The following is a 12,158-nucleotide window of genomic DNA, read 5'->3' on the forward strand; positions in this document are numbered from 1 at the left end:
TACCCTGGGCATATTGGGATCCCAAAAGTGGCTGGTGTGGCAGGAGCCCGAGAGCAAGAGAGAGCCCATTGCGGGGCAGTAGAGACCCTTACTAAGTACTTGGTAAACAGCCTGGAATATATTGGGCGCTTGCTGGTTGGGAGTAAGAGACCTGGAGTTCTAGCCCCAGCACTGCACTAACTCGCTCTGTGACATTGAGCAAGATGCTTCCCCTCTCTGGGCCTTTTTGATAAATCAGCAATGCCCTCACTCACTATATCCTCATCCTTGAATGCTCGGAGCCTTTGCCCTAGCTCTTCCTGCCACCTACAGGCTCCGCCCCTTCTCCTGTGCGTCATTCAGTCCTCAGAGTGGACATCACCTCTTCCAGGCACCACACTGACAACCCACGTCACCTGACTCTCACTCTCTATTACATCACCGCTTTGTTTTTGCCAAGCTCAAGCTCACACTGCAGCCTCAGATGCTCCTGTTGGTTCTTTTGCTTGTCTGTTGTCTGTCTGCCCCCACACTTGGGAGCTCCATGCCCCCGGGGACTCGTGAAATTGTCAGCGGAGTTACAGAGGCTGAAAGGTGACAGGAGGATGCTCCTGCCCTGGCATCTAACGGGCCTGAATTTAAAATGTGCCCACCCCCAGTAAATTTGCTCTGAGGACTCAAACTCTCTGAGCCTTGGTCTTCTTATCTGCAAAGTGGGTTATATCTATTGTGGGGAAGCCCACACAGGGCTCTCTTCCACGCCATGTTAAGTCCTGTTCCCACTGGAAATGGGACTGATCCAGGTCACGTTCACAGGCTTCTGTGAGCCCTTCCTTTGTAGCTGCTGCCTCAGCCTGTCATCAGCCTAGAGATGACCCTCCCGAGGCGGGGCCCTGAGCATCCGGAGAGAGCCAGGTGGAATCCCTATCCACCCTGGGGCCCTTCAGGAAGCAGTTTCAAGCACCTACCAGGTTACAGGCCACATGTGAGGCAGGATCTATTATTATCTTGTCTGTTTCACACAACACACATCAGCACACATACCCCCAGCCAGACACCCACAAGGGCCCAGAGCAACCCATACACTCCATCCTTCCTCCCTCCCCTCTGGCTCCCAAACCCCAACACCCCTGGTCCCCAACTTCTCAAGAGAGACCCATTCAGAAACAACAAACACCTTGTCTGTGTTTGACATGCCCCACAGTCAGAGCCCCCAGCTGACTGGGGTGTGCGACTTCCCTTCCTGGATAGAGCAAGGACCCCCAAGCCCAGGCCCCAGGTGGTGGATACTTGTGGCCTTACCACATAGGGACCCCCCGCCGAGAGGCTCCCCCACATCCTGTCCCACAAGGCAGCAGAGAGACACGGGGGCTTTAGAAACCAGGCAAGTTTTAAATATATGTTGGCACAATATTAACATTAAATACACATTATAAATAAGCCTTATAAATAGGAAACAGATAAAAACTGATTTAAAAAATCTATAAATTAGTCATGTCCCTCCAAGGAATTGGCCCAGCAGCTTCTGGGACCCCCTCCAGGAGGGCAATGGTTTCAGCATAAGAAAATACCATGATGTACCACCAGGGGGAGCAGCCAGCACCCAAGACCCAAGACCAGGCGCTTCCAGGTGCTAGTTAGGAGGTCTCTTCCAGAGAACTCAGTCTGTGCCCAGTGGCCATCTGTACTGCGTGTCCCCATGTATGGAGAGAATTTGATATCCACCCTATGTCACAGAGTCCCAGCAACTGACAGGCAGTGAGGGGTTTACATGGTCTGGGGACCCTTGAAATCACAAAGAGAAAACTGAGGTACAAAGAGGTAAAGTGGCCTTGCTGAGGCCACACAGCAAGTTAGGGACCAACCTTGGACCCCCCCAAATCAGTGCTCTTTCTAGTACACTCTGCCCCATCACAGCTGCCTAAAGTGAGGTCATCCAGACATCCAGGGTTCTGGCCTGAGACGTGATGAGGCATAGGAGGCCAGCTCAGGCCCTGACCTCCCCCACCTTGGAACCAGGCCACTAGGGAAAGGAGGAAGTATGGGGGCAACGGCCCTGCAAGTCATGAGAGGGACAGTCCGGCAGGCCTCCGGGCAGCAGAGCAGGGGGTGGCGGCCAGTCTGGCCATGAGTCATCCTGTGTCATCAGACCCCTGAATCAATGGAAAGTTGGCCCCGTGTGGACCTGACCTGGCCACCCCACCAGACTGAGGAACTCAGGGCTGGGGGGCTCAACAGCCTGACCCTATGTCCCTAGCCCAGCCCAGAGGAGGTAGAGGGGCTGCCCGGCTCCCACCCCTTAAAGTGCACTTCTGAGAGGCGGGGGACAGAGGGGAGCAGGATGGCAGGCCCCGGGGCTGTGCCATCCTGCAGAGTACCTGCTGACCTTTCACCTGGCAGGGGTGCCTCTAAGGCTACCGGGGAAGCTGTCTCCTCAGCATGAGTCTCCTGTCCCTCCGGAAGGGCCACGTCCTGCGGGCCCCCCCTCTGAAGGGCCTGGCGAGGGCTGTGTCTCCAGGGGCCCGGCGGGGGCTGTGTCTCCGGCTCCGGCTCTCCCCCCACTCCCGGAGGACCTGCCCCACAGAGTGCATGAAGCGGTGGTAGCCGCGCAGGAACCTGCAGCTCTTCAGCTTGTGCTGGAAGGCGTCTGAGGGTGGTGTGGGCGGCGGCGTGGGCCCGGGGCCTGGCTGAGTGGGCTCAGGTGTCTCCGCCTCCGAGGAGCTGCGCAGCAGCTGGGACATGCAGTGGATGTTACTCCTGAACCCGCGGATGTTCAGTCCCACCAACTGCTGGGCTTCAGGGAGGTCCTGATACAAAGCAGTCAGTCTGTGCAGGACGAGGCCCAGCGTGTCATTGAGGGTCCGCAGGAAGCCCTGTCTGCTGAGCCCCCGCAGGGCGTCCTCGCTGGGGAAGGCCCCGGGGCACTCCCTGCAGTGCTCCTTCAGTCCTGGCGTGTCCAGGCCTTGGATGCGGATCTGTGGGGACAGGACAATGCAGGGGTGAGAGCTGGAGCCCCCAGCACACACACACACACACACACACACACACACACACACACACACACGAATCTGCTCTGCTCAGCCTTGAACCGCTGGACCTCATGTAGCCCCCATCCAATCCTCCCATTGTACAGATCCAGAAACTGAGGCCCGAGAGGGGAGAGGACTCCTGGATCACTGCAGGTGAGGTTAGAGGGATGCCGGGGGGCTGGAGGGGTGACCACACAGGTGGTGATTGTGGCATGAGTTGTGTCATTGAGGAGGTGACGGGAGGTGACATGAGCTCAGGAGGGTGGGACTGTTCACTGCTACATCCTGGTGCCTAGACAAGGCCCGTGGTAGGTGTGCACTGAGCACATGGGGCAAATGGACGAATGAGGCAATGGAGTTGGGGTTCACACTCCAGGCCCACTAAGCTGGGGGAGCTGCATTGCCTCCTTGGCATCTCAGCATTAGGCCTGGGATGTTCACCGTGGCCCAGGAATAACACGGAGACTCGTTTTCCCCCCAGCCTCAGATTGAGTGGGGTTTGGGCCTGTCTTCTCTGGGACTCACTGTTGCCCTAACCCCACAGTTCTCTGAGACTCAGATGCCCCCAGGGGCTGGTCACTCACAAAGGGGTCCAGGAGCGTGCTGGTGTCCTGCATGAGGTCCGTCTGACGCCGGAGCTGCAGGAGGAGTTCATGGTACTTGCCCAAGCACTTGCTTGTGGCCGCCATGCTCAGGAACAGGAGTCCGAGGATCACACCTGGGGCAGAGAGGGGACGTGCCACCTGCCTTAGTGAGGAAGCCACATGTGGGTGCCTTTCAGAGGGGAGGTCACTCAAGCGGGCCTCAGAGGGCACAGCCCATCATCCCCGGCTTTTTGCAATTGGGGGCAGGGCTGGGCACGGTGCATGCACGGGGGTACCTGCTGGGGCCACCACCACCTTCCCAGCGAGTCACTGCCCAGCACCTAAAACAGTGGTTGCAATTCACCAAGTAAGACTTTGAGACGAGGTGGTGGGCCCTGGCTAGAGTCAAGCCTGCCAAACTCAGGAGCTGACCTGGGGTGGCCCAGGTGGGGCTGCTCCCCGCAAGTCCTCTGGGCTAAGGGGTGGCCATTGCTGCAGGCCCTGAACCTGCTGTAACAGACCCCACCCCCCACGCAGGTGGGCTCTGGAGGGTTTTGCAGCCCAGGAGCAGCCAGACACCTTGAGCTATGTCTGCAGAACCAGGAGAGGCTGCCTTTCCACCCAAAGTTTCCATCTGGAAAGGATGTGTGAGACCATCTCGTCCATGCCCCTATTTGACTGACAGGAAAACCAAGGCTCCAGAGGAGAAGGGCTTGCTCAGGTCACCCAAGGCCAGCCCATGCCCCCATCTCTCATGCCTCCCTCCTCTCTCCGTAAGTGGCCACTTTTGTCAGGCCCACCAGAGATGCTGTGAGCCAGAACGTTCTGGGGGGCGGGTATAGTTACCACTCCCCTGCCTCCACCCACCCACCCACAGGGCCCTGGCAGCCACGTGGTCGGAAGGGCCTGTGGCGCAATGGCCCGGAAGGCAGTGACACCACCTTCCCTTCCTAAGAACTGTGGCCCCTTGGGGAAGATGCTGCTGGGGAGGCCAAGGGGCTGGGCGCCCAGGCATAATGACTACCAGGCACCCCTCACCGCCCCCCAGGTACCTTCTGCTGGGCTCGGGCAGGGGGGCTGGTGTGGGCACAGCACACGTGGGACTAGGATGCCTGCATGGGTGTGCGTCTAGATCTGCGCGAGGCTCGAGGGAACAGCTGGCCACACACAACAGTTGCGTCCCATCCATGGCAGGGGCCCCAGGCTGCATGCGGGGGTTCCCAGATTGGTGAGATTGAGGGTTCCAGATGACGTCACGTGGCTCTGTGTGCATGTCATCTTGTGGGTGTGGCTATGCGTGCTGTGTGACTGTGTGGGCTCCAGGGCCCCCAGGCCCGGCTGACAGTGTCCATTCATCCCAGAGCCTTCAAATCGGGGCAAGAAGGAGGCTCCACAGCCCTTCCAGACATCACACCATGATGCTGCTCAGCTTCTGCGGCTTCTTCCTCTGCCCCAGCACATCTCCCACCTCCCACCTGCTTCCCTGGCTTCTCCCGCAGTGACCCCCTTCCTTCACTTCCTTGCTCCCAGAGTTGACTCTACATCACCCTCCCCCTGGAAGTGCTCTGGTAATATCTTTCTCCACCCTGAGAAGATGCTCTGTTCTCAGTGGATCCCTCTCTTTGCCTGACCCCCTGGCTCTCTCCCCTTCTCAGCATCCTTCTGCCCGGTTCCTGGCCTCCCCTATTACTGGAGGACAGAGGGTGCCCCTGCTCCCCACTGGCACCCATGAGCACAGCAAGCAGGTGCTGGTGGGGAGGAAGGAAGTACTTACTGAGTGGTGTCCTCCGCATACACCGTGCCCGCATGCTGGGTGACCGAGCTCTGGCCTGCGCCTGCTGGGGGTGACACCTCCAGGCTTGGAGCCCTGCGGGCTGGCAGCCACTTTATGCCCGCCGGGATGATTGGCCAACACCTCGTGAGGTGGGTGGGGAGGGGGAGGGGGGAGGGCAGGCCTTCTGGGAACATGACCCCAAAAACCAAAGTTTCCACAGGCGGCCAATGGGCGCTGGGTGCGGTGGCATGCCTGCTCCTCCTCCTGTTTTCTTCGAATTCGTTCTTCGAGGTCAGCCCCACGCCCAAGGATGATGCAAACCGCAGCCTCAGCCTTCCTGGGGCGAGCAGGGAGCAAGGGGGTCCATGCTCGCTGCAGGGTCTGTGCCCGGGGTGGAGGGGAGAGTCCACCAGCTGGGCTCCTGGAGGGCCCACAGCCCAGTCCCAGCCCAGGAGCCATCGGCCTCACAGGCCTCTGTGGTTTGGGACTGAAGGGAGCGAGACATCTTCCTTCTTGAGTGCCCTTCCCGCCCTCCTGCCAGGGCTGTTGGGACATCTGTGAGCGGAAACCACCGGGCTCTGGGCACAGAGCCAGACCCAGGCTGGCAGCCCCGAGATTGTGGTTCTGGCCCCAGGACCTGCATACTCCAGTGGGGCTCTCAGCCATCTCCTTTCCCCCACGAGGCACCCCTCACATAACCAGCCTTCCCCATCCCAGGCCCATTGCCCACAGCCAGGCTCTTTTTCTATAGACAGGGCCTTCTGGGGAGAACCAGGCACTTGAGGCAAGAGAAACAGGAGATTAGGGTTCAAGCACACTGACATGCTGTGTGATCCAAGGCAAGTCGCTTAACCTCTCTGGGCCTCAGAGCCCCACCCACCCACCGTAAAATGAGGATCTGAAAAGTATTTCCCAGCCACCTCACAGGGCTGCTGCAGTCATGGACATACAAGGCAAAAGCCCTTTGAAGGCAAAAGGAAAGATGAAAGTCTGATTCTAAGTACTAGCTGTCGGGAGGTGGGGTGGGGGGCCGGAGGAGATGGGGAGTTGCTGCGGCAACCGTTGGGGACCAGGTTTCACTTTCTCTGAAAGATAGTGATCTTGAGTCAGTCCTCTGCTTCTCACAGATGAATGAAGGGGCCAGAGACAGCGCCTCCCGAGCCAACCTGCTGCTTCAGCACAGGATAAACTGAGGCCTAAGAGAGGGCAGATGAGCGGGTGGAGGGGCTGGCCCCAGCCTGCATGCCGTGCCTGGCAGCCCCAGCACATCCAGCAGACCTGGACGAGGGTCCTTGGCCTGCACCCTGAGGAGCTCGGTGGGGAGGAGGATGTCAAAGGCTGAGGAGCCAGGGTGGGGCCCTTGGGGGCTGCCAGGGAGGCCTGAGCTGCTCAGGCCCTGTGGAGCCTGGACTAGGAAAGCCAAGGTGGCCAGAAGGGGGAAGGCCAGGCACCCTCCCACCCATCCCCACCCCGGCACCCATCATCACCACCAAGGCCGTTCCCACCGGCCCTCCCCTCTGCAAACACACCCACGTCGCTCACTTATGCAGTCGACAAACTTTCACTCGGCCGCGCGCTTTGCCAGGTGTTGAGGATCTAGCAGTGGGCAAAACCAGAGGCACCCCACCGCCAGGAGGCTTCTCCTCACCCCCACCCACTCCCTGGCGCCCAGCATGGTCCTCATCACACCGTTGCCACCCCTGAGGGTGGAATCCGCCACCCCAGTTCCGGATTCTCCTCCCAATAACGTCACTTCCGCTCGATTTCTCATCTCGGTGCCCACCTCCAAGAGGCGGCTTCCTGGGGGCCCGGCCAGTCCGGGATCCTGCTTCATTTCACATCCCTGATCTCATCTTGCTACAGCCCTGGGAGGGAGAGCGGCCAGCAGGGATGCCTCAGCTCTCTTTAACGAGGAAACGGAAGCTCGGAGAAGCTCAGGGCCGGGCTCCAGGCAGGAGAGCCAGGTCTGGCTGGAGAGCTTCGTGCCCCTCTCAGGGTCTCCTTGCTGACCGGCCTCCACAGTCGTGGGACAGCCCGGTGCTTTCACCCCTCGGTCCAGAAGCCGTAAGATCTCCTCGGTTTAAAGAGGCCTCCAAGGGCTTCCCTGGTGGCGCAGTGGTTGAGAGTCCGCCTGCCGATGCAGGGAACACGGGTTCGTGCCCCGGTCCGGGAGGATCCCACATGCCGTGGAGCGGCTGGGCCCGTGAGCCATGGCCGCTGAGCCTGCACATCCTGAGCCTGTGCTCTGCAACGGGAGAGGCCACGGCAGTGAGAGGCCCGCGTACTGCAAAAAAAAAAAAGTAAAGAGGCCTCCAAGACCCAGAGATGTTAAGGTCGCCCCTCCTTCAGTTGCCCTTTGTAGAAACCTTTAAGAGGAGGGGGGCATTCAAACTAGGGCTGTCACACCTGAAAGACCTCGCTCTGAGCACGAGGCTTTAAACTTATATATTAGTTTGCTTGGGCTGCCATAACCAAACGCCACAGACTGGGGGGCTTAAATGACAGAAAGCTATTTTCTCACAGTCCTGGAGCTAGAAGTCTGAGATCAAGATGCCGGCGGGGCTGGTTTCATCCTAAGGGCTCTCTCCTTGGCTTGTAGACAGCCTCCTTTTCATAGTCTCTTCCCATGGTCACCCCTCTGTGTACTATCTGTCCTGATCTCCTCTCCTTATAATGACACCAGTCACGTTGGAGTGGGGCCCACCCAATAGCCTCATTTGACCTCGATTACCTCTTTGAAGGCTCTGTCTCCAAAGACAGTCACATTCTGTGGTGCTGGGGGTTGTGACCTCAACACATGAATTTGAGGGACACAATTCAGCCCCTAAAAGCTTGCAAGAAGAGGGTATGGTTGGAGGGCAGCAGGGAGCGGGGACACTGGCAGGGGGAACCCGGAGCTGGGTGGGAGGGGCCGTGATGTGCAGGAGGGCGGGGAGTGGCCCCAAGGTGAGGCCCCAAGGTGAGGAGGCCCCGCTCCCCATCCGAGCAAAGCGTGAGGGGAAGATGCGTCAGCGTTTCTGGTGAGGTCAGCGCCCGGTGACGTCCCTCTCGCCAGCAGGAAGGGCTTGCAACACGGCCCTGCCGGTATAAATAGGCTCCCCGACCACAGGGCCCGGGCTGTCCCCTCTTCCCGGGCCACGTCAGGCAGGTCCGCGTGATTCGGAGGGGAAGAGAGGGCCGGCTTGGTTCCTCAGAACTGCTGCTTCCTTGCCTTTCCGGCCCACCCTCCGGCTGGGGAGCCCTCCATCTTTAAACGCAAGGACAGGATTCTGCATGGCCTGAGGGGCAGGTCAACACTGGAGCAGGAGGTCACTGGGCTGGATGCAGAGGCCGGCGGGGTGGGGGGCGGAGACCAACCCAGGTTCTGGTCTCCATCTGCTTGTGGGCCCAGTGTTCCTGGCCCAGTCACACCCCCTTTCTGAGCCTCAGTTTCCCCTCTGTAGACTGAAGTGCCACAACTTAGTACTAAAGAGACAAAACAACCCAGGTTTTAAATGGGCAAGTGATGTGAATAGACATTTCTCCAAACCAGACACAAATGGCCAAGAAGTACATGAAAAGATGATCAATATCATTAGGAATCCAGAAAATGCACATCAAAACTATGAGATGCCCCTTCACCCCCACCAGGGCAGCTATAATCAGAGATAGACAATAAGAAGTGTTGGAGAGAACGTGGAGAAGGCAGATCCCTTGTGCACTGCTGGTGGGAATGGAAAAGGGTGCAGCCACTTTGGAAAAAATATGTCTCTTCCTCAAATGGTGAACATAGAAATGTCATATAACAAACAATTCCACTCCTGAGTATACACCCAAGAGAACTGAAATCATATAATCACACAAAAACTTGTGCACGATTGTTCACAGCAGCATTTATTCACAAAAGCCTGAATGTAGAAGCAACCCAACTGCCCATCAACAGAAAATGGATTTTAAAATGTGGTCTATCCATACAATAGAATATTATTCAGCCACAAAAAGGAATGGAGTACTGATGCATACTACAGTGTGGATGAACCTCAAAATCATTATGCTCAGTGAAAGAAGTCAGTCACAAAAGGCCACATAGAGACTTCCCTAGAAGTCCAGTGGTTAAGACTCCACGCTTCTACTGCAGGGGGTGTGGGTTTGAGCCCTGGTCGGGGAACTAAGATCCCATATGCCATACGGCGCGGCCAAAAAAAAAAAATTGATGAAAGGCCACATAAAATTCTGTTTATAGGCAATGTCCAGAATCGGTGAATCCATAGAGACAGAGAGTAGATTAATGGTTGCCAGGGAGTGGGGGATCTGGGGACCAGGGGTAATAGCTTATGGGTACAGGGTTTCTTTTGGGGGGATGAAAAGTTTTTGAACTAGATGACTGCACAGTCTTGTAAATATACTGAAAACCACTGAATTATACACTTTAATGCATTTGATGGTATGTGAATTGTATCTCAATTTTGAAAATGCAGGAGCCAATGCTGCCTTACTGGATGGTCAGTGTAATTCAGTGAAGAATGCACGCCAGTTCCCGGCCCATAGCCAGTATCCAATGACCACTTATCCCTCCTGCCACTGGGGCAAATGAAGGTGCGCATTTGCTTATGTCACAGGGTGACTTTTTGGGCGGTTGGGAAACACGCGTTACATAAACACCGGGTGAGCAAGGATCTTCCAGGGCCCCCACGAGGTCAGTGAGGTCACTGTCAGCTGGGGGGTCATTTGACTCAAGACCTGCCACAGTTCTTCTGGGACCTGGTGTGTCCATGGGGATGGGACTCCATGCCCTCCCCTGCACCCAGTGGCTCTGCCCAGTTGGGTAACTGACTGATCCTCCTTCCAAGGGCCTGAACACCTATTCAGGGAAGGGCAGAGGTGGTGGGGAACTGGCTACTGTGCAGGAGCCTCATGCCAGCCATCGGCCCCCTAGGCAGAGAGGAAGGCAGGTGTGGGCTGATTCGTCTACTATGAGGTGGAATAACCAGGAGCTGAGGGTGCAGACGACCCCCACCCCCAGGCCACCCTCTCTGAGCCCAGGGTCCCCTCTGTGAGATTTGGGGACAGGCGAGATGACCATAAAGGACCCACAACCCTATAAAGCCCCAGGGGTCCCATGGCAGCTCTAAACACTGAGATGGCTCTGTAAAGAAAAGCAAACCTAATTATTAAACTGGATCAGGAAGTCCAATGGAGTTCTGACTTTTCTCATGATGACAATGCCTATTTTGAAACATCAGATTCTTTTTGTTTTTATTTATTTATTTTTATTATTATTATTTTTTTCGGTATGTGGGCCTCTCACTGTTGTGGCCTCTCCTGTTGCGGAGCACAGGCTCCGGACGCACAGGCTCAGCGGCCATGGCTCATGGGCCTAGCCGCTCTGCGGCATGTGGGATCCTCCCGGACCGGGGCACGAACCCGTGTCCCCTGTATCGGCAGGCGGACTCTCAACCACTGCACCACCAGGGAAGCCCTCTTTTTGTTTTTAAATAAATTTATTTTTGGCTGTGTTGGGTCTTTGTTGCTGTGCACGGGCTTTCTCTAGTTGCAGCGAGCAGGGGCTACTCTTCGTTGCAGTGCACAGGCTTCTCATTGCGGTGGCTTCTCTTGTTGCCAGAGCACAGGATCTAGGTGTGAGGACTTCAGTAGATTTGGCACATAGGCTCAGTAGTTGTGGCTCGCAGGCTTTAGATCTCAGGCTCAGTAGTTGTGGCGCATGGGCTTAGTTGCTCCGCGGCATGTGGGATCTTCTCCAGGTTAGGGATCAAACCCATGTCCCCTTCATTGGCAGGCGGATTCTTAACCACTGCGCCACCACGGAAGTCCCGAAACATCACATTCTTGCCAAAAATGTCTTGATGCCCCAGGCACATGTTGTCTGCCCAGTGGTGACATTCAGGCCCATTTCTGCAGCTCTTCTGGGTGCCGGGCCCAGTTCCAGGCCTTTCACATGGGCCAGATCCCTGAATCCTCAAAACCTCCTAATGAGGCAGAAATCATGGTCGCCGCCCGGTACGTGGCGAAACTGAGGCCTGAGAGGTGGGGAACTTGGTGGAAGGTCACACAGCTGGGAGGGAGCAAAGGATCAACAGAAACAAAAACCAGCGGCTCCCAGAGCCGGGAGAGGGGAGGTTGGCTCTCATGGGGGCGGCTGCCTGGGGAGGACTTGGCGGCCGAGGTTGGTATTTCTGCAGGCCTGCAAAGACAACGTTGGTTTCATTGGCAGAAAGTCAGAAAAGAAATGCTACAAATTCCAGGGTGAGAGAACTGCATGAGCTGATGGGCAAATAGGACCTCACTGGACCAGTTTAGAGAACAGTGGGTGTGGCTGGAAGTCGAACAGGGAGGAAGGAAGGCAAGGAGGGAGGGGAAAACCAAGCCACCACAAAACAGCTTTGCTGCCATTGCAGCCCCTCCGGAGGGTCTTGTACAACACAGCTTGGTCCCATCCTCTTGCTCAAAACACTGCCTGGCTTCCTGTTGCCATTCGGATAAGGCCAAAGTCATCACCTCAGCCCCCCAGGCCCTGCCCACCTCCCAGCCTCACCCAACAGCTCTCTAGCCCGCCACTTTCTCTGACCTTCCTCAGCCCCACGGAGGAGCTGAGCTCTCACCCCAGGGCCTTTGCACATGCTGTACCCACTACCTGAACACTCCACCTACTGAACTGCCATCAGACAACAAGGTTCAGTCCAAGCTTCACCTCTTCCAGTGAACTTCCTTTACCCCAGCCTGGTTCCTGCTCCCTGACCCCACCCCAGAGTACCACGTACCCCTCTCTGTAGCATTTTTCAGAATTGTAAACTC

At 57.0% G+C, this 12,158-nt stretch overlaps 1 protein-coding gene across 1 annotated transcript; it reads right to left on the reverse strand.

The window, feature by feature from the left end:
• Nucleotides 1-2,393: 2,393 nt before the first annotated feature.
• Nucleotides 2,394-5,400, reverse strand: OSM (oncostatin M). Its single transcript, XM_060119683.1, has 3 exons — nucleotides 5,367-5,400; nucleotides 3,593-3,726; nucleotides 2,394-2,954 (listed from the first exon to the last, which is right to left on the reverse strand). Exons 1-3 carry the CDS (start codon nucleotides 5,398-5,400, stop codon nucleotides 2,394-2,396), a joined length of 729 nt encoding a protein of 242 aa, XP_059975666.1.
• Between the last annotated feature and the right edge of the window lie 6,758 nt (nucleotides 5,401-12,158).

This window comes from Mesoplodon densirostris, chromosome 15 (genome assembly GCF_025265405.1).
Source record: "Mesoplodon densirostris isolate mMesDen1 chromosome 15, mMesDen1 primary haplotype, whole genome shotgun sequence".
In the NCBI taxonomy this organism is placed as follows: Eukaryota; Metazoa; Chordata; class Mammalia; order Artiodactyla; family Ziphiidae; genus Mesoplodon; species Mesoplodon densirostris.